General features: G+C 52.9%; 1 protein-coding gene across 1 annotated transcript in view; it reads right to left on the bottom strand.

Annotated features, from left to right (window-relative positions):
- The window catches only part of PLXNA1 (plexin A1), a 232,602-nt gene that overhangs the window by 111,288 nt on the left and 99,725 nt on the right, over positions 1-21,589 (bottom strand). The window contains 5 exon segments of the mRNA XM_006017778.3: positions 2,211-2,310; positions 3,452-3,605; positions 6,806-6,929; positions 9,663-9,763; positions 17,037-17,177. Coding sequence (XP_006017840.1) covers positions 2,211-2,310; positions 3,452-3,605; positions 6,806-6,929; positions 9,663-9,763; positions 17,037-17,177 — 620 coding nt within the window.

The following is a 21,589-nucleotide window of genomic DNA, read 5'->3' as shown; positions in this document are numbered from 1 at the left end:
TCTTTGGCTATGACTTGACTGCAGGTCACACAATTAAAATTGCCTCCAAACTCTAAAATCCTTGACGTAAAGAAAATAATAATAATGCTCAACAGCCTTGAACAGAGACACTTCTATCAGCTCCAACCGGAGCCCATAAATATTAATGCCTCCGTAATTAGCCTTTTTAAATAATGCATCCAAAATTAAACACCAACGTGGTTATAAATCAGTCAGTGCTTTTTTGTGGGTTTGGGGGTTTTTTGATGTTTATCTCAAGCCCGTAAAATAAAATGTCACTTCCCTCATCATCTCTCCCCTCCATGCTGGCAGGATGATGAGGCCCTGATCTGGCCATATCTGGTACCATTAATAGTCAAAAGTCTTGTTTCTTTTATTTAAAAAAACAAAACACATCTGCTTTTGGATTTGCAGACTAATGACAAGCAACTTGCCTGAGCCAAAGCTGATCTAATGTTATTGAAACCACACGACATGAAGGGAGATGGGAGACACAGCTCTACTTGTGAGTCAAGGTGTGAGAGAGAGGCATGTTTTATGCTCCCCCCTGCCTCTCTCTCCTGTTTCCTTGACAAGCAGCAGGTGGTAGTGAATTCCCAGCTGTGAGACCAACCTCACCTCCCCAGCATGAGTGGTCTAGAAGGTGTATTCCCTGCTGTATATCACTGTCCGCAGCCCTTATCACAGTCCTGACTGCTCCATTCTGCTGTCCAGACACTATGCCCCAGGGCCTCTTAACATTTCCTTTTGCACGTGGACATGTCCTGGGCAGACAGGTACAGCCAGGTCCCCACAGGCTCTTCTCTTTGCCAGCAGCCCCAGATGCTGATGCATGAACATTCACTGCAGGTGTCCTGGAGGCACCCCAAGACACTGCTTCTCAACTGCTGTTTCCTTGATCAAAGTGGAAAGTGCAGCCTGTTTGAAGAATCAGCTTTGAAGTTGTTTGTAGCAGAGCTCTGGGTCAGCCCTCTGAAGGACTAGAGCCGTTGGCAGAAAACAGTCCAACCCAGATCACTATACAGCCCCTCTCCTGGAATTATCTATCGCTCTGTTCCACGGACCAGCCTGAACATTACCATCACCAGAGAGTATCAGGCAAGCCAAGAGAACCACTCACAGTCACTACCTCTGAATTGTAGGCTCACATCCACGCCAATCTCTTCCCTAAGGTTAACATCCTGCCCCAACTGCCAGACTGCCTAACTCATAATTGGATATCCTGATAATTCACATTTCCCATGCCTTGTTTTAGTACAAGCACAGCTCAGACATCCCAAAGGCCAATGTTTAAAGTAGGTTTCAGCACAGCTGGGAGAGAAAGCAAAGGCACAGTTCCTTCTACTTAGAAAACTCTTGGGCAAATGCTGCATAATGTGCAAAATGTTCCACTAAGCCTTGCTGTGACTTTCCAGCCTGCCATCCAGCAGCCCTGGGAGGCAAGTACCTTGGTAAGAAAATGTAGGACTTTACGGCTTTTCCCCAGCCAAGTCCTTCACCCTGTATGTTAACAGTTTCCATGAATAACAAGAGGTCCAGCACGTGAAGTCCAAGTGATCGCTACAGCATCTGCACTCCAACAAACAGCCTGTTCCTTCCAAGGCTTTGCAAAAAGAAGTCAATTGTGCAAATGAGATTCTGCTGGAAGCAGCGACTCTGGCAAAGCCACAGCATTGGCTTCAGGTTGGTTGCCTTGCTCTCACTTCCAGATCAAAGTATTTGGCATCCAGTAAGGAGACGTGGGGGTTTCTAAGCTTTTGTGGCCCTTCAACCCAGCCCTCAAGGCTCCGCAAGCCAGGAGATGCCTTCACTAACACTCTGCTATGCACATCTGCACAACACAACAGCTGGCAGGGCATTTGCAAGGGCGCAGCTGATTGGAGCTTAGCAAACAGTTCTACTGATTAAGCCATTGGAAAGAAGTCCACCTCCCTCATGTTAGAGCTGGATCAGGCCTTTTGGGCTGGGATGAATTATAAAGCACAGGTGTTTAGAAACTTCCTCCACATTCTCAGGGGCCTGACCCCTTTTCACCATACACAAGTTTGAGAGGAGAACAAGATGACTTGGCTCCCCAGTCCCCCTCCACCAAATCCCAGTAAGATGTAGAAAAACGGCTGACACCCTTGGCCTCCACCTGTCTTAGTCTGTGCCCCCCACCATGTCTGTCCCAACTGGCCCCTTTCCCAGAACACGCCCAAGTGACTTACGACTGGTGGACACTGCAGTTGTAGAAGACAAAATCCACAGAGGCAAACTTCTTTCCAGTCTCCTTGGATTTCAGGTAGAGCTTTACCACTCGCTTATCGCCTGAAAGAGAACCAGGTGTACGTGCCATTCAGAAAGGTGTGCTGGCAGGGGAGGTCACACACCAGAAAGGGACTGAGGAAACCCAGTGCACAGCTCAGCACTGAGCAAGTGAAGCCTGTGGTGAAGCAGAGCAGAGATCCCAATTAACCCCAATTAGCTAGGACAATGGCCCAACTCCTGAGCCAAGCAGAAGGGGAGCACTTCACCATGCAGCCTTCCAACCAGCTGGCAGAGTTCAGAGGCCAGGTGAGGTCACTCAGCACTATGCCTCTACTTTGTGAGGTAGTGGCGAGTAGGAGTGGAGGAGCACAGGCCTGGGCAAGGGTTTATGGCAAAGGAGAGGACTGAAATCCCCCTGTTACAGCCTCAGGCAGTGTCCTAAGGAGTTCACTATGAAATCACAAGCCTCATCGAAGGATGCTCCCATGCTAGGGAGCTGGGCCACCACAAAAGCCCTCAATAGGATACAGCCACAGGCACTCAGTATGCAGTCGAGCTTAAAGAGTGGGAGAAGATAGGATAGATCACAGTCAAACATCTACTCCTTCCCAGATACGGGACCATTGTACTCTGCCTTTCCTATCTGGAGTTCAATCCTCCTTCCTTCCAAGACTGCTTTCCCACACTCCAGAGACTGATCCCTAAAGGCACATCCTTCTGCAGAAGAATTGTGTTTCATGTTTACCCATGTTGCACCCCAAGCTCCTGCTTTGGGGTCCATGCAGAGCCCTGGGTCCTTTATAAGCCATTCAGGTCCTCCACTGGGGGAGGTGCAGCCAGCAGTGCCCTTCAGCTAGGCCAGCCTCTCCCAAAGGGACATGAAGAAGACATGCTAGCTCCTCCAGCTCATCCTCCTCAGGCCCAAGCAGGGCTCAGCCCCACACACCTTTCTCTATGGTTTTTCCTGTCTAGCTTTGGATTATGGAGCCTCTTTGCCCTGGCCCTGAGAGGACTACTACACTGCCAAAATCACCTGGGTCCCAGGATTACATATGCATGATAGTTGGGAGCAGACAAGAGCATATATTTGTGCAAGATAAATACAAAAGAACATATGTGTGTATATGTAATTGTAAAGGGATTCTCTCCCAGCCTCTGGGGACACTGATGTCAGGGGCTATGCATGGTTACCCAAACTCACCCCGGCCCCTGGTAATGGGGATGACGTCCTTTGCAGAGGGAGAGCTGCAGTAGATCCTCCCATCTTCGATGCGGCTCTCGGACTCAGTGAAGTCTTCAAAGGAGCAGTTCACCCCAGCCGAGAGGTCTGGGACATTCCAGGCCTGCAGCACCAGCTGGGGTCAAGAGGAAGAATCGTCACCAGGTGAATCAGCTAATGAAAGGAGCTCTTGAATCATGAACAGCCCCAGTCCAGAGGAAAGGCTAAAAACGGTCCCACTTCCCTTCCTCAAATCTAGCAGAAAACCTGCCATCAACCCAGAAACAAGCACCCCTGCCCCCTTGGGGAAATGCACAGGACAGGGCGGGAGGTGAAATTTAGAGTGTAAGAGCAGAAAGAACCACTAACCCCTCAAGTCTGACCTCCACATTCCACTACAGACCACTACATCCCACCTGGCTTTCCTTCGATTGAGCCCAATGGCTTTGGGTTGATTAAAGAATATCTTGCAAGAATGCATCTAAGCTTGAAGACATCAAGAAAAGGAGAACCTACCACTTTCCCTGAGAGTTTGTCCCACTGTCAGCCACTCTCAAAGCAAAAACTCAGTGCCTTATTGCTCTCTTGGATGTCTATGGCTTCAGCTTCCAAACACCAGTTCCTGTTACACCTTTCTCTGAAGAGTTAAAGAGCCCTTCAGCACCCAGCATTTGCTCCTCACAAAGGCACTTATACGCTGTAATCAACTCACCTCTCCATCTTCTTTCTGATAAGCTAAACAGATTGAGCTCTTTTAGTCTCTTCAGCCCTTGAATCAGTCAAGATTGTTCTTTTCTGCAAGGTCTCTGGTTTTTCCAACAGCCTGTTCTAGACTGGGAGCACCAGGACAGTGCAGTGTTCAAGACATCAGCTTCATCCAGTCACACACAAAAATGAAGTCACCTCCCTAGTCCTCAATACTGTAGCAGACAGCCCCTTTTCCTCTTGCCTGCAGTTGCTCTCCCCTCCTTGGATATGTTTTTCCTCTTCTACCTTTTCTTCCTTCCTCTTTCTTTCACTTTAAGATAAGGAATTGTGTTTTGAAATTTGTACGTGTGCATTTTGTATCTCCCCTTGTATTTTGGTATTTTTATCTATTTGTGTGCCATGGCATTACTTTTATAGCTTATATTTTATACACCTCACCTTTCAACTTTCAACTAAATGTGTTTAGTTTCATAAGTAAGTTATACATTGTAACAATGTTAACAAGGGCAGGAATCAAACTGCCCTTCCCTGTATCAGGCTGGCCCCTGAAAGAGCGAGTGAATCAGTGATTGAATGTGTAACACAGTAGCAGGCAGCAATTAACACCTAAGGAAACTGCAGATCAACCAACAGAAGAATTCAATAGAAGACAACATAACAACCGGGAAATCTCTAAACGTCACTGATCAAGGGCTAGAAGCCCTGAGTTAATCAACGCCGGGGATCAACTTTTGGGCTGAATATCTCCAGATCGACCGCTCCCAGAGCCCTATTCAAAATTCATCAATGGACTCCCAAACCTGCACGTACATGCGGACGACCCCTGGGGCTGACAGATGCCATCCAGTAGCCACCGAGGGGGGGAAGTCCCACAAGGGTCAACGACCCCTGGATTGGGCAAACCTGAACACTGGGGAGTCACCAAAGTCCGCCAAGAACAGATAAAAAGCAGTGAAAAGTGACCCTCAGTGGCACCCTCTTGATCTCCAACTTGACCAGCACCCGACCTGTCCAGCCAGAAGGACCAGCCGGCGACCCCCTTCTGGAAGATAACACTACGATGAAAGAAGCCTCAACGACAGACTCCAGCGCCTGTGGGATAGGTATACCTGACTCTTGTAGCTTGCTAGTGTGGGTGTGGGGGTGGGTGGGTGGAAGGACCAGCCCCAAGGTTTATGATTTAACTCATTACAGTGTTTCAATCCGCCTAATAAACCAGAATTTTAAGGATCCTGAGTTGGACATTTGTAGCCAACAGTACAAACTGCTCATACAGCCAAGACTTGCATTAGTCTTCCCCCTCCACCCCAGGCCCATATGTCACACTTAAGAGCTCATGTTCCACCAGACCCCAAATCCTCTCTCAAGCCTTAGCTTGCCAGGGTGCAAATCCCCATTCTGTAGGCCTGGCCTGCATTCTTAGATGTCTGGTTACATTAATACACATTTCATTTGAAAGGGCCCCGTTTCCTAAACAGCCCCGATCACTTTTTACAACTGCCCCCTCCTTCACTGGTACTGACCACTCTAAACCATCTTTGTGCCATCTGCACATATTATCACCAGATGGTAACACTTACATTTACTTCCAGATCAAATGCTGAACAGAATCAGGCCTTGCACCCATCTTTGCAAAACCCCTCCAGAAAAACCCTACGGGATGGCAATTCCACACTGATAACTGTGGTGTGAGATCTTTCTGGTAGCCATCCATTTAATATAGGCTTTCCTACTTAATGCTCATTGCTGGCCACCTTGTTGAGAGGCATTGAGTTAAATGCCCTGTAAAAGGCAAAGTATATTGTACTGGCACAGTCGTTTTTAGCAACCTATCATGTAATCTCATCCGAGGTGAAATCGGGTTTGTCTGACAAGACCTGTGGTCATCAAACCATGGTGGCTAACATTAATTATAATCTCAGCCTTTAATTTTGTATCAGTTAAATCCCAAATTAGCTTCTGCCTTCATTTGTCCAAGACAGATAACAGACCACCAGCCTAAAGTTACCTAGGTCATCTCAACTGCCCTTTCTGAATATGAGCCCAACATAAGTCCCCTTCTAGTCTCCTGGAAGCTCCCTACTCCCTTGGAATCAACCTGATTTATTAAAAATTGACATCGGAAGGCTAAAGATCTCCTCAGCCCATTCTTTTAGAATTCTAACATGCAAGTTACCCAGGCCTGTGAGGATTTAAACAGGTCTATCACTAGCAAATGTCATCTGATCTCCTCTTTAGTTACTAAAAGTTGTTTCATCAACCTCACACACTACAAGGACACCCTGCTTCTTTCCAAATGCAGGGCAGACATATCCCACAAACCTTTCTGCCTTTTCTGAGTCAGGGTTAACCATTTTACCATCTCCAGGCTACAGGTTCTATCACTGTTAGGATTCCTTTTCATCCTAATAAACTCACTCAATCTTTTCCTGATTAACCTTAGCTTCCCAGTGAAGAATTTCCTCATATGTCCCGTATCAATGTCCTGAACTTCATAACATCTAATGTATATTAATGGCTATCTAATCTCCACTTGTAGACTTGCTTACTTATCTCTAAATGCTGCCTTTGCTTTACCCCTGAGGCAGGAGGTAGCTGGCGAGGGTACCAGCGAGGTGAGTGTCTTACCGGGACCTCAGACATGGTAACCGATATGTTCTTGGGCTGGACGGTGAGCTCAACACACTGGCGCAGGTCAGAGGCAAAGCGTTGAGGCTCGTCAGCCCTCTCGCACCGGTCCTTCCGTGAGCAACTGGAGAGGGATCAAACAGGCACAATGAGAAAGAGAATCCCCTGATCAAAGAGTTATTCCTCAGCCTCAGAGCTAAGCACTACTATGCGTCTGGGAAAGCCTGGGACTTACTGCTGCATAGGGCCCTAGGCAGGGTTCAGGGATGAGGCAAGGCTTGAGGACCAAGGACAGATGTCTCCCAGGATGGAATACAGAATGAATGTGACATGGCAGGCAGGCTCTGAAACGCTCTGTAGCTCCAGCACAACTGCAGACACTCAACAGCATGTGTTTGGACAGGCAGGTTCTGCACCCACCAATGCCCACAACACACAGCACTGCCCACCCGCAGTTTTCTATCCATCTACCACACCCCAGAACCAAGGCACCATCTGTATTCCAGTCCCAAAGCACTGCAGCACCCCAGAAGAGCCTAATCCTCTCCCCCTTTAGGTCTGCTGAAGCCACTCGGTACCAGCCATGTGCTGGCTTGAGCAGTCCTTCTCCACAAGGGTCCTTCCCCATGCTATGGACCAGCTCTTCAGAGAGGAGAGAGCAGTACACAATCTCACAGCCCCTCCCTGCTGAAGTCCCCTGACCTCTCTTCTTTGCTCCCAGTGCTGCTTTCTTGCACCCCCATACTATACATTTCCAGAGGCTTCAGAGCACAGCTCAGGCTTTTCACACTACCTCCATACTGGAGTTGCTCCCCAACCCCTGAACCCAGCTCTGTCAAAGTGCTTTCCCTTAATGAGCTCCAACCACATCCCTCGGCTAGCTCTCCCTGAATCTGTGCTAACATTATTTCATTACAAGAAGCATTTAATTAAGTGCAAAGAGGAAAAAGAAAAAGAGAGAGAAAGAAAAAGAAAAAGAGAGAGTTTCAAAGTCCTGGCTAGAATCTGAGCCATTTATCTCCTGAGTAGGCACTAGCATCATACCATGCCCCAGACACACTCTGGCCTGCCCCTCCCCAGCCCCCAAAGGACTTGTGGAAGGAGGTCAAGGCTGGAAGCTTTAATTAAAATGCTTTGCATGGCAGGAGAGATGGACTTCCAATGAGGCACTCAAATGTCATCCCTTGGAATAAAGTCTTCCCCGTGCTGAAAACAGATTTGTCATCTGTTTTTCCATTTTTCAACACTGTGTTTCCCCTCCCTCTTTGCCAGGGGGAGCTGAGCCCTGAGCCCCACTGTCAGGGGACAGGGTCTTCATCTCAGCAAATTACAGCCAGTACGAGTGGCCCGCTGCTTGAAGCACAAGCGAGAAGGAGCTGCCTGCCCATGGTTTATCTGTGAAATGACACAGCCACTTCCAGTCAGACACAAGAGGGGAGGAAGGGCAGCACGAAGGGCCCGAATGGTTTAGCCTCTCAGTCTATCCCTGCAGCTGTGCCAGCCTCACCACTCAACCACAGCTGTCTGCAGCTGGTTGGATGAGCACCGCAATGTGGTATCCCACTGCTAGAGCACCTGTTCCTGGGCTCTTTGGTTCTGACCTGAAACCTACCCTCCGGGGGAAAGACAGTGACTTCTGCTTCTGCTGCATGGGAAGCACAGGAGAAAGGCAGGCTCTGGAGAAGGCCCCAGTCAACACCTACCAGAACCTCCCTCACATTCATACTCCTCCCTCTAGAGCACAGATTGCAACCTGACAAGCACCAGAGGGGTGGCTGGAGACCCCAGTTCTCTTTCAAGCCCTTAAGCCATGCTCCATGAGGCTTGGCTTCTCCCACCAGCATCTGGAAACAGCCAGTCCAGGCCAAGAAAGTTTATGGTACTGCAGGGATAAAACACCCTAGGATCCAAAGAGTTAACAGGCCAGTCAGGTCTCTGATGCTCATCCCTGGCAGCTGCCAGAGGGCATTAGAGCAGCTGCACAAGGGTCATGGGGTGAGGGCCTCCAGTTGCCATGGGGCTGGCATCGGATCCGTATGGCGGGGGAGACCTCCTGCCCAGACTCTGGGCAGCTGCTGTCTAATCCTCAGCCACCCGGCACATCCTCCACGTGCTGCATGACCCCAGCAGGCTACTATCCAGCGCCCTTTCCGCACTGGGCCATGTCACTCCAAGGCATGCAGCACAGCTGGTGGAGTCAGCCAGAGAGCAACAGCTCAAGCCAAATGCCCCCCCCACCTCCCCAGCCTACAGCCAGTGCCTCTCTCCAACGGGTTCCCTGCTGCCCCTGCATGCTTAGTGGAGCCAGCGAGTGCCACACCAGCAGCAGTGGCTGGAGCCACTTGTCATGGGAAGATCGGAGGAAAATCTGCTGAGTTGGGCTCTTCTGTTCCCATCACCAGGGCTCATGGGGCTAAGCATGCAGTCAGGAAGTGCAGACAGTGCACCCTGAGCACGTGAGGACTCCCCAGGGGGGAGAACAAGGAGGATGCAGATCTGAAGGGGAGAGCTGTGGGCCAGCAGAAAAGGGAAACATCAGGACTGTCAATGAGGGCTCAGGCCTGTGACAGCAGGGAGCAAGGAGCCAGAAGCAAGAGACACCAGCACAGCCCCAAGCTTTAGCAAAGAGCCAAAGACAACTACCCACATAACTCATTTGCTTAATGAGGAAGGCACTCAGAGGCCACAGCGATGGGTCTAAGTATACACCTTGGACAGAACCACAACAGCTGGCTCAGAGCCCCGCTGCACCCTGGCTCCGGGTACTGGTCACAGGGAAGATGCATTACAGGCAGCCTGAGGGGAGCCAGGCAGGAGGGGTGCAGGGTGGGTCGGACGTGCCAGATAGTGTACTTACACGTTATGAAGGACACACCAGCCACAGTGGGGATCCCTGGAGCCCAGGCACAGCGCACAGCTCTTGTACTGCTCACAGCTCTCCACGGGCACCCGCGTCACCTGGAGGGAGAGACAGGGGGATGATGACCTCGCCTGCCATCAAGAAGCTGCAGGACAGCCAGCTCTGACCCAGTCATCTCCCTGGGGAGTCCCACACTCAGGAGAGAGGGACAAAGAAAAGGGCACCCAGGCTTGGCCAGAAGAAGGCAGCACCTCCCTTGGGGGGCAGATGGCAACAGTGTCTGGACGGAGAAGGGAAGGAAGGGACTGGGAAGGACACAAGGATCCCACAAGACAAACACCATGGTTGAGGAGGAAAATGAACTGGGACTCTCCCCACCTGGCGCTGGACCCTGCAGCATACTGGGTGAAGAGCCCTGCTCTTGGGTATGAAGTAGTTAACAGATATAAAACAAAAGCCCAGGGCCCAGGCTCTGGAGATCAGGAGGGGCAGGCAGAGGGCCCCTTCCTGTGCTTTCATCTCATCCTTTGCCCCAGGCTCAGGAAATCAAAGGGCCAGGCTAACAACTGAGAGCCCAGGCAGCACAGACCTGCTCGCTCATGCAGCTTGGGCAGCCCAGGCTCTCTCTGCCATGCCAGGACAGCCAGAGACGCCCAGCTGTGATAAGAACCTGGGCACCAGGGCCCCACGTTTGCCAGCTGACTGCCCTGCCTCCCTGCCCCGCTCACAGCTTCCAGACACATGCCTCACTAACCCAGGGAAGGGAAGGCCTTGATGTGCCGCCACCGGAAGGTCTCCAAGAGCTCCCAGAGTAGCGGGGTCTGCTACACAGAGTCACCCCTGGGACAGGACCAAGCTGCCTCTTTCAGGACAGACAGCCTGGAAAACACTGTGGCAATAAGCCCCAGGGTAAGTATGGAGCTTGGCAAAGGAGCTCTGCCCTCCCTCCCACTGCTTGGCCCTGCCACTAGGACAGACACAGGTTGGCAGCGTCCACACATACGGCAGGATTTTCAGTGATGGGCACATTGATGTGTCTGGAGGAGCCCTGTTCAGACACCCAGTCTTCATACAAAGCCCTTGTGCCCTCCCTCAGCACCAGGCAGGGAGCAGCAGGACCAGGGATATGTGACGTTGTATATGCCTCATTACCCTATGAGTCTTTCTGGGGTCAAATAAAAAATCTGGTCTCCAGGAGCAGAAGCCCCCTGAGCCCACTACACTCGGGTTGTTCCAGCCCCATAAACAGCTCCCTGCTCAGCTCTGGAAAAGCTCACACAGGCATGAACATAACTACCGATGCAGAGACACCAGGGCTGCATCTCAGGCATGGGGACACATGGGACCTGACTGCGGAGCCACAGGAAAACTCCCCCTCTGCCTTCCAGCTTTAAGGGAACTGCGCACACCTTGCTCCTTCCCAAAGCACATGGCTCTGCTTTTCACTCTCTTCTTACATGCAGCGCCTTGCCCCTAGCCTGGAACATCACGATTAGCCACTGTGACCACCCATGATAGTGTTGGCAAAGGACATCAACTGCCAGACCCTGACCCTCAGCCCATGGGAAAGGGAGAGATGTTAAAAGGAACTGGATCAGGTCATATCTTCTGCCCACCCCAGGTTAACCCAATCATCCAAGATCTTGAGGTCACCTCCCAGGACAAAGGGTGTTCCAGAGTCCTGCCTTAGGGAGACCAGCAAAGTCTGAGCTCCCCAAGGGGACTGACAACGGGAAGAAAGCAAGAGCCCCGTGAGGATTCCTCTTCCTCAATAGGTCCCCCATGTCTCTCAGCTCCCCTGGAGGCTCTACATGAGGGAAGGGCAGATATTCACTTAAAGCCAGGGAAATCTAGATGACATCTATCAAGAATGATTGAACCTTGGGAGGATAAAGTATCTCATGAGTGACATAGAGAAAGCCAAGGTGCCAGCAACAAGGCAGCCCCTTCTCATGCCTGGGGACCACCCTGGAAAGGTCACAGGGCTACGTGCGTGCACAATGCTCCCCCCAGATGCGCTCCCCTCACCCATGACATGCAGCTCCCTACACTCCCACACCAATCCCACCCCTCCTCCAGTTCTGTTGAGGTACCTCCAGCCTAACCTCCAGCTTCTTCTGCTATTCTGGGCCTCAGCAGCCTACACAGTGTGACAGGCAGCCTCAGCTCTGACCTCCAGCTCCTGCCCCGGCTATTCCAGGTGTTGGTCCCCACCCAGCCATCCATGAGCCTCAGCAAGGCAGCTCCCCAAACTGAGCCCAACAGATATTCCATATCAGAGCTAGGGCACTGGCAGATGTGGTAAAGGGGGGCATCACTCCCCTGCTGCCCAACTGACCTTAGGTTCTGGAGCTCGTGCCAGCCTCTGCATTAGTTGGGTTCAAGAGAGAGAAGGAAAATAGGCTGCCGTTTGGCCAATCCCTGTCCTTGATGCCCACCAGACCCCAATACTTGCCAATACTTTAATATAACTGCAGAAGCAGGCCTGAAAGGGTTACGTGCTCTTTATTAATTGCTCCTCTAGATTTGATTAAAATCCCCTTGTTCCTCTGGCCCTCCGAGCTCTGTTACAACTGTTCGTTTAATTACTTTCCGCCAACACCCTGATAATGCCAGGCCGCGGTGGAAGAGCTCATTTTTATTAAGGAGAGGGCTGGGGTAGGGAGAGGTTTCTCAAGATGGGAAAGCTTTTTGCTTGCCAGCCAGGAGACGGAAAGATTGAATGAAAAGCCACCAGAGCACCGTCTCTGTGTGTGCCATGCTTGTTGTGTTAGGCGCTGCACACGTCCACAACTCGGTGATGCCTCAATAGGAATGACACACAGTGAAGGCCTACACAGAAGGAGCCTGGCAGATCTCAGCCCACTCCCCAGTAGAACCGATACCCAAAAAAGAAAACCATCGCCACATGACTGGCCCCCAGGTTGGCACACACGGAAGCTACCCCATGGTTTGAAAGAGTCATAGGGGGAGAACCCACCTCCCCCAGTCTCTCCAAGTGACTGGGCACCATTGCCTGGGGTAGCATGCAAGCAAAGCCTGCTCCCCCTAGCCAGGCTGGTCCTGTGCAGTACACAGCAGCCTCCAGCCTAGCTGCAACCCGCACCTGCTTGAGGTTGGCAGAAGAGTGCTCTCAAGGAGCTGTGTGAAGCTCGGAAGCTGAGGGAGCCCTAAGGGCTCTTTAATCCAGGACATGGTTTCACCAATCTGAAGTCGCCAGACTTAGCTTGGTCACATCCTGCACTGAGGCACAAGCAAGGCCATCCTGCACTGAGGCCCTGTGCCTCAGTTTCCCCACTGGTAGAAGGGGGTGACAATGTGCGAGGAAGGGAAGAGGATGCATTTGCTGGTGGCTGCAGAACCTAACATTTATTTCAGCCACAGAAAATAAGGTAGGCACACCCCACCCAGGCAGCAACACCCACCCCGCTGCTCTATGCTGCCAGGCCAGCAGGGAAAAGAGGCTCATCCAGATGCTGAGCACACAGACTCCGGAGCGTGTGATAGCTGCAAGGCTCAGATAAGGCTGGCCAATCAGAATCTTCTGGTTTGCATACTAATGAGAACACCTGTAGCGCTCCAGTTTTTGTTTGTCCCTTCCATTGCCCTGGGCCCAAAAGCAAACATCAGCCAGGAGAGGAGGAGGAAGAGGGTGGGGGCTCCATCCCCCCAACCACAGCACTTATCCCTTCCTCGGAAATGTCACGTGTCCTTCCCCAACCCTTCTGCACCCAGACGGGGTGCTGGCTGGTGCTCAGCCTTCGTCTCCTGCTACTCTTGGTGATAGCAACAGCAAAAACAAAACAGAGCATCCCTCTCTATCCCCACCTCCGCCCCCAGGGTTCACTGAGCAAGCCCCTCTCCTTGCCATGGCACCCCGCTCTCTCTCACTCCTGCCCTCAGCTCTGCAACCAGGTGACAGCAGGGAGGCAGCCAGGAGCAGCTACATTTCAGTGACATTTCCCTCCCAGAACTTCCCCAGCCTCTAGGCAACTTCTCCACAATACCTGTCCTCCCTCCTCCAATACCGTCTTTCCTCCAATCTCTCTCCCTAGACCTCCTGGGAAGCAGCACACTTCCTGTTGCCCCTTTAACTGAAGTCTACAAACTTTCAGTCTGAAAGGTACCATCTCATGGACACTCCTGCATAACCCAGCAACTCTGCCCAAGTGACACCTGCACCAGCCCCTTCCAGTCACCTCATGCCTAGACACAGCTGGATGGCACTGGGGCAGCAGGGCCTCAGGAAAGGGGGAGCTATCTGAGGACAGCCGGCAGACCCAGGCATGTAGCCTTCCCTCTCCAGCCCTCAGTAACAGGGAGGCCCCAGCACGTAACTGGCTCTGTAGTACCAGAAACAGCACCATCCTCTGGCTTCTTCAAATGTTTCCACAGGAGGCAGCAGCTTGGACCTGGCCCCAATTCCATCAGCCCTTCCTAGCTCCCAGCTGTTACTGGCCCAGGCACAACCCCTGTCCATCACAGACAGGACAGCCTGGCCCCGGGAACCCCTGGCTAGCTCCAGCTCAGCATCAGGCCAACAGGAGTGGCTGCTCCATGATGGATGAGTTACAAAGCATTTAAAATCCCACTGACCTGCTGGAAGAGAGGGCAAATAGAGGAGGTAGCAAGGGGCTTGGTGCAGAGAGATTCTCCATGGAGCCACTTCCCCGACCCTTGGAGGTACCAGTGCTGGTGGACTTGACTCTGCTGAATTTCAAAGCTTCTTTGCACCAAGCCCTGCAGTGCCACCTGGAAAGCCCAAGGTTTTCTCCAAGCCTCTGGTGGCCTATAAACTAGAAACAGGAACTGGAAAGAGGAGGAGGAGGGAACGGCCTGCTCCATCCCCCGGGGTTGTCTAGACAAGCCAAAGGCCCTGGTCCAGCATCCCCCACCTGGGAGACCGGCCAAGCCGCCTCCTCTAGTCCAAGTACAACTGTGGTTCCACCCTCGCAGGCTCCAACCCGGAGGGAGACTCGAAGATGGAGACACACCCGCAGTTGCACAGCCCAGACGCAGGGCCCTGACACCGCCAGCCAAAAGGTCCGTTCCATGGGGCCAGGAGTGGCAAGGGCCTACTGCATCCTGGTTTCCCCCACACCTCTGCTCCAGGCTCCAGCCCCACTCAGAGGACAGCTGCAGCCACGGTTAACGGCACTGTGAGGGGAACAGAGCTCTCAGGAAGCGAAAGCATGGGAACACCAGACAGCATAGATGGGGAAAGCTCCTCTTCGCAGTGCGAAGCCAAGGCTCTGGCCTCAGCATAACAAGTCCCATGCAGCTAGCAGCTTGGGGACCTTTGGTGGGAAGAAGTGAGCAGGCTGAGTCCCCTTTTGTAGCCCTGCAACTGCTCCAAGCCCAGCAGAGCCAGAGTTGACGGGCTGTGATGGGGAACCCAGCAGCTCAGAAGCCTGCCCATGGCTCCCAAACGGTTAAGTGCACTGCGGGACTCGTCCTCACTCTCTGCCAAAGCAAGACCACCGGAGGCCATCCTGCTATCTACCTCTCACACACCCTACTTGAAACAGCGTATGCTGCATCCAGCCTGCCTAGCAACTGCAGCCAGACGCCACTACGCTCTCCTCACCCCCAGGGCCAGCAGGTTAAAAAAAATGTCCGGGACAGATAACGAGAAGCCCTTCAGAGCCAGTGACTTCAGACAGCGCTTGTCCACGTACCTGGTGAGGCAGGTGGATGCACATGTGGGAATGGAGCTTGCCTGGGAAAGCTTGCAGGGGACTGGTGCCTTTCTCACATCTGCCCACCCCCTTACCTCACCCCTCCATCCAACATTATCAGGACAGCGTGTGACCCTTCAAGGGGCAGGCAGGCCTGGACCCCTAAGGAAAAGACGTGGAAGGGGGAGTCCAGCAGCTGCCAACAATCACTACTACCTGGGGCAAGGGACTAAAGCCAGGACAGGATTGCCTGTGCCACGGGGCTGAGCACTCTGCAGCACAGCCCCTGTACCAGCCAGCCCCCTCCAGGCTCTGCTCTCAGCCTGCACTGCTGTCCCAGCCAAAGCGAAGGGGGCCCAAGGCAGGCATCTCTGGGTGCGAGGCAGTCCCGCTGGGCTGCAGGAACCCAGTGATCTCAGCATCTCGGCTATCTTTCACAAGCATTAGGCGCCAGCGCACCACTGCCCTTCTGACAGGGTTGAGCCCTGTAGGGGATGCCTGTTCCCAAGGCTGGGGGGAGATAGAAAAGGGGCAGAAGGGGACAGTGAAACACCCAACAAGTCACTGTCCTACGAAGGAGAAAGCAGACACTGCAGTGATGGGTGACAAGGCAAAGACAGCAGCAGAGGGAGCCTGCAGCAAGCCAGGGAAAAGGTGACAGGGACGTGCAGCAAGGCAGCTGCCAGGGGACATCCCCACACAGAACAGGGCTGCTCCCTCCTGACCCCCCGAGCAATGTGCTAAGACTCCAATGATCCCAATGTGGCAGCAGCTGTCCCAGTACCCCTAGCACAGTGCGTCTGCCCTGCCAGAGGGTCTCCCAGTCTCCAAGGGGCACTCCAGCCCTGCCTTTTGCTTAAGCTGTTGAAAGAAGGACCAAACAGTGACTGTGCCACAGGTTCATGGCCACCAAACCCAGAACTGACAGACAGACCCATGCCTTCTACACTAGCCAGCCTCAGGCAACTTCTTTTTGCAGAGTAGGGGGCTGCCAAGAGGTGATATCAGCACCTCCCAGGGGAAGTGCAAAAGTGAGGAGAGCACACTACCCCCTGAAGGAGCCAGGTCCACATGCGTGCGCAGGCATGTGCCTCATGAAGACGTGCTGGTGATCTTGGGCTCTCATGACCACGTGCAGCACTGCCGAGTTCTCATATCAAACCACGGCAATGGCCCAATTGTCCTGCAAGACAAGAAGGTGGAAGGAGCCCTTCTCTGATCAGCTCCTGCCTCTGCTTCCTCCAGGATAGTCTATGAGTCCAGAGGAAGTGACCAGAGCCAACAGCCAAAGTCTCACAGGGAAGAGGAAGGGAGTTGGGCACCCAAGGCCCACTGCACTTTAAGGAGCCAGCACCTCAATCTCACAGGCTCCCTGGGAACACCTTCCAAAGTACCTGAAGATGGTACCGTCAACCAGCAAAACCGTGCTGGCCTCCAGCCCTGAGGAGAGGCAAAAGGACAATGACAAAGCTCTGGAAAAGGGGCTGCAGCAGCAAGGCTGCTTTCACTCAGGCATGCAGTGGTAGGCACATGCTGGGGTCCCCTGCTGTGTACAACCAAGGTGAGATGGCTGCCACCCCTTCACACAAGCAGCTCCCCTCATCTGCCAGCATCATCCCAGTCTTGCCAGCAACACCGTGTTCATACCCCCCCACCTCTCCCCTAAACACTACCTCCCCACCTGGGCCGTTACCTGTTTTTCAGTCATGGCGTAGATGTGCTGGCGGTCGGGGCTGAGCACCAGGTCACGCAGGATGGAGCTGCCTTCATGGGCCACAACATTCTCGTACTGCAATGCTGGGTGCCCACCGGTGCTGGATAAGTTCACCAGGATCTGCAGAAAGAGGGGAGTGGGTTAGTACTCTGTTGTGGCCCAGCCATGCTGCAGTCCTGCCAGGAGCTGGAGGCACAGGGGCAATGCACCACTGTGGAGAGAGCTTCCCGAGGACAAGGGCTGAGAGGCTTCACACATACACCCAGACTCTGCCCTGAAGCCCATATCGCCTCCCTGCTTCACCCTGCACAGCCCTTGTCTCCTCTGACAGGGCTCCACCCTGCACAGCTTCCAGAAAGAGTTAGGGGTGAAAACAGACAAGTCCCTTCCAGCCCACTACCCCTTCCTCCCAGGGCTAGGTTGTGGCTTAATCTCCAAGGGCTTCACTCCACACAGGCTAGGGCAGAGTACCCCCAGAGAAGAGGGAATGTCCCCTCTGGGACAGCAAGTGGCTGCACCTCCATCTGCTCAACCCTTTGGTTACCTTCACCCCCACGGACCTCCTCTAGCATCTGCCCCTTCAGATCTGTGCACACAGTAACCACATCCCTGCTCACCAGCGTGTCCCCAGGCCACTCCTCTCCCCCCATCACCAGAGCCCTGCAGCCACCCAGGTATTCTGCTCTTCCCAAAGTCCCCTCCAGTTTGCCTTTGGCAAATGAGAAGCCCAGTACTTGATGCAACAAACCATGCTCTGACCCACATGAGCCACAAAAGAGCTTGTGCACCCTCCCCCTTTAGCATGGAGCAACTGGACCACAGCTGCCCAACAGAGACTGGACCTACCAGATGGGGCTCTCACCACCCTGCCTCAGTCTTCCTTGAGATTCAAGGCACAGGGCATTGCTCAGAGCCAGGCCTGGGGAAGTCTTTATAAGAGACTTAGAAGTGAGGGGCAGCAGAGGGGCAGAAAGCACCCTTGCCCCGCAGAGCAGTGTCAGGGACAAGGCAAACACAGTAATCCCTTTACACACACAATCACATTACAGCTCTTCCTAAGCACATTGGTGTCACACCAAACAGGAGGTAACCACGCTAGGAGGCTTTACAGGGACAGAGCCACCGTGATGTGGGGACTTGGCTCAGCACAGCTAATTCCCAGAGTCCATTGCCACCCTATGCTAATGACAGTCGCCTCCAGCTCCCAGCAATGTGCATCCTTGCCCTGTGCCTCAGTTTCTCCATTGCTCCTCAGGCAGCCTCTGGAGCAGGGGTGCCCAAACCAGGTCGTGAATCCAAACAACATGGAGTTACAAGCCCCTAATTCCTCTGAGCCTGCAATTATACCAAGTGTCCCTAATAATGGGAGGCAGAGCATAACCATGCCTCTGCTGCTCTAAAGTAACTGCCCTCTCAGATACCCCGAGGTGAGAGCTAAACTGAAACAGCTTACACCTAAGTGGAAAAGGCTAAATTGCCCTGGTTTAACTTCTGGTAATTACAGGCACAATAGCAGGTAGCACAATAAAGCTTCAGCACAATAAAGACATGTGCGGGTAGGTGGTAACAGGGTGTTCAGGGCTGTCAGTGGGGTCCTGAGAGGGAAAAGTTTGGAAGCTACTGCTTAACAGACAGAAAAAGATGGCTATGAACTGGGCCCGGAGACCTGGGGCACAAGGGCTCTCCATCACAAGCCCACCACAGCCGCTGGCCCCTGACTCTGAAGCTCACTCGGGCTCAGGCATGTGCCTCAAAGAAAAGGAAGGGCCATTTTGAATAGTGTCAGCACCCAAAAAAGTGGCTGTTGATTAAAGTCAGGGCCAGTGAGGCCCATTCGGAATAAACTTCTAATTTCCAACCCAACGATAAAGCCCTCCTGGGTTTGACTTTCCACGAAAAACATGCAAAGCTCTAAATCAGATCTGAACTGGCCACGGGTGCTGCGGTTACTTGATGCACAAATGGTGCGTTAGGAGTTCTGCAAAATGCGACTGTGGCAATCCTGATCAAACTATGGACCATATAATAACACTCTGCCCTTTATGCAAATTTGATAGTGACATTGCAGAGATACATTCCCTTTCCTCGAGAGCATTAGACTGGTTAACTACCCTTAAACTGGTCTTATAATTGTTGCTCCAAGTCACTCATATGCAAGAAGACGGCCCAGTGATGGGCAGAGCACACACAGCTCACCCCACTGGTGACTGCAATTACACAAGCGTGCTCCAAGCACCATGGATGCTCCAAGCAATGAGAGGGAGGCAGGAGCTCTCAGCACAAGGAGTGCTGGATCCCAGCAGGACCCATGCCCCACTGGGAGAGCCAAGTGATTCTCTCCCTGTCCCCTCAAGCAGCACCCCAAAGCCCCTGCAGCAAGCACCCACCTTTCCCTCCTCCACTCCCCCAGGCCCTCCAGAGGGCAAGCTACCCACTCCCCACCCCAGTATCCTGCCAAGTTCCCCTCCCGCCCACCTCCCCGTACCCCCACAGACAGCTTTGCAGCTCGGTTTCCCTGCTGCAATAAATAGACTCCGGCATTTGCATAGTTCCCAATCAGGCGGAGGATACGGGGCTGGGAAGGCAGGATCCCGGTGTGCGGCTGATTAGCATGGAAATGTATGCGGCTCACAAACAAACCGGGGCCCGTTTAATTAGAGCGGCGCCTTTGATTCACTGCCAGCCTCCCGCGCGCACCAGCCCCGGATTATTTTTAGTCAGTTTTACAAAACAAATGTATTTAATTAAGAAAGAGACCCCTGAGCTACTAGAGAGCGTGGGGCCTCTGCCTCAGCAAGGAGACAGGCTGCAGGGGCTGTGGGGCACAACTCTTAGAAGCCGAAAGCAGCGCTGACAACTGCCCAGGCAGGACGGTTGATCTCCCCTGCAAGCACTGCCTTGTACTCCCCTCCCCGGTCCTATTGCTCCCTGCCTAGACCTCTACATCTCCTGCAACTGCTAACAGGGGTCACTCTCCCCTCCCCAAGAGAGGGGGCAGAAGACACCCCTCCTGATGTTACCACATGGCCTGATGCTCGTGTAGAACAACTTTGCCCCTTTCCAGGAGCCCCTCTGCTTGGATGCAGGACCTCACATTCAATCCTCCCTCTGCAGCAAACCCTAAAAAAGAGCCCCAGCTTCTGCACTCATGCACAGCCTCACAGAGGACGTAGGGAATCCACACTGCTGAGTTCAGCTCCTACCCCCAGCACTGCCCTGCCATGGTCCTCTCCAACTTACAACCCAAACCTAGGGTCTACTGCAGGCTGTGTCAGCGAGCCCCTGGGGTGGGGGGCTCTAATGAGGTGCTTTAAAGGGGCAAGCATGGTTTCCTCCCAATGTGGGGGGCTCCCCTACCCTGACCTGATAGGAGCATGACCCATATTGTCCACGTCCATATGGTTCTGCACTTGTACAGCACCTGGCACTGAGGCTGGCGGCTCACTTGCAGGGCTCCTAGTTCCTGCTGCAGCGATAGCAACCAACGGGGGCTCATCCTCAGCAACTCCACCGAGCACATCCTGCTCGTTATGCACGCGGCTCTCAGCAGGTTGGCAGCCCTGATGGGCAGGCTGGAGCGGACTGTGCAGCACGCACGCCCACATACAGAGCATCGGAGCCACGGGCACTCCACGGAGGAGTCTCTGCTCTCCCCTGCAGGGAGACCAGGGCTCCCACCCGCGCCATGCCCGCACCATGGCAACGTGACAAACGCACCTCTCCAAGCCTTTTACGGGCCGGAGTTGCGGCACAGAAGAATCAATATAGTTTTACCCTGGTTTTAAAATAGATCTATGGGCTGATGTCGCTCTGGCAGTAATTTTTAACTAGCGGGGTAATTTCCCCATTACATTATTGCACTGCGCAGTGCTGGGAAATAGAAAGAGACATATTAAAAAAATAACAGACGTTAAGCACTTCCAGTTAATTTGAGGCTCCAGGAAAAGCCTAAAAAATAATTGCTCCAGTCAACGAGGGATGGAGCCGAGCCCCTAACGACTCAGGGGACATGAGGAGGGAGCGGTGTGCAGAGGGACACGTGCACGCATACACACACGGCTCCGGGCATCAATTCTGCAGAGGAAGAAGCTGGTGCAGGGAGTGAACTGTCTGAGCCCAAAGCAGCTTTGGGTTCAGGGAAGTGGGAAACACTAAACTGTTTCTGGAGTGGCCCAAATGCTAGGAGGTGGTGGAGCAGAGGGCTTTTAAAGGCACAGAAGTTTCACTTAAAAGTCCTCCATGGGTCACTTAAAGAAGCTTGGGAAAGGCACCAGTCCAGAAGCTGGGGGATATATCCATGGTGCACTTGACCATCCCCATACTCAGGGGCAAAGCTTTTCCATGGTGCAACCTTATGCTCCCCAGGCCTTCACTGACCCTCCAAACCTCCACGTCCACTTGGGTTTCATTTCCTTCCCAGGTCCTTCCCTTTCATTCTGAATTCGGAAAAGAGATGGGGAAGGAAGAACACAGGGCCTGGAGAAATCTCCTTGCAAGACAGAGTTGGAGCCTCAGACCTTGGGGCATTAAAC

The sequence above is a fragment of the Alligator sinensis genome, unplaced genomic scaffold (assembly GCF_000455745.1).
Source record: "Alligator sinensis unplaced genomic scaffold, ASM45574v1 scaffold839_1, whole genome shotgun sequence".
NCBI classification, from domain to species: Eukaryota; Metazoa; Chordata; order Crocodylia; family Alligatoridae; genus Alligator; species Alligator sinensis.
This window is presented reverse-complemented; position numbering and strand designations above follow the sequence as displayed.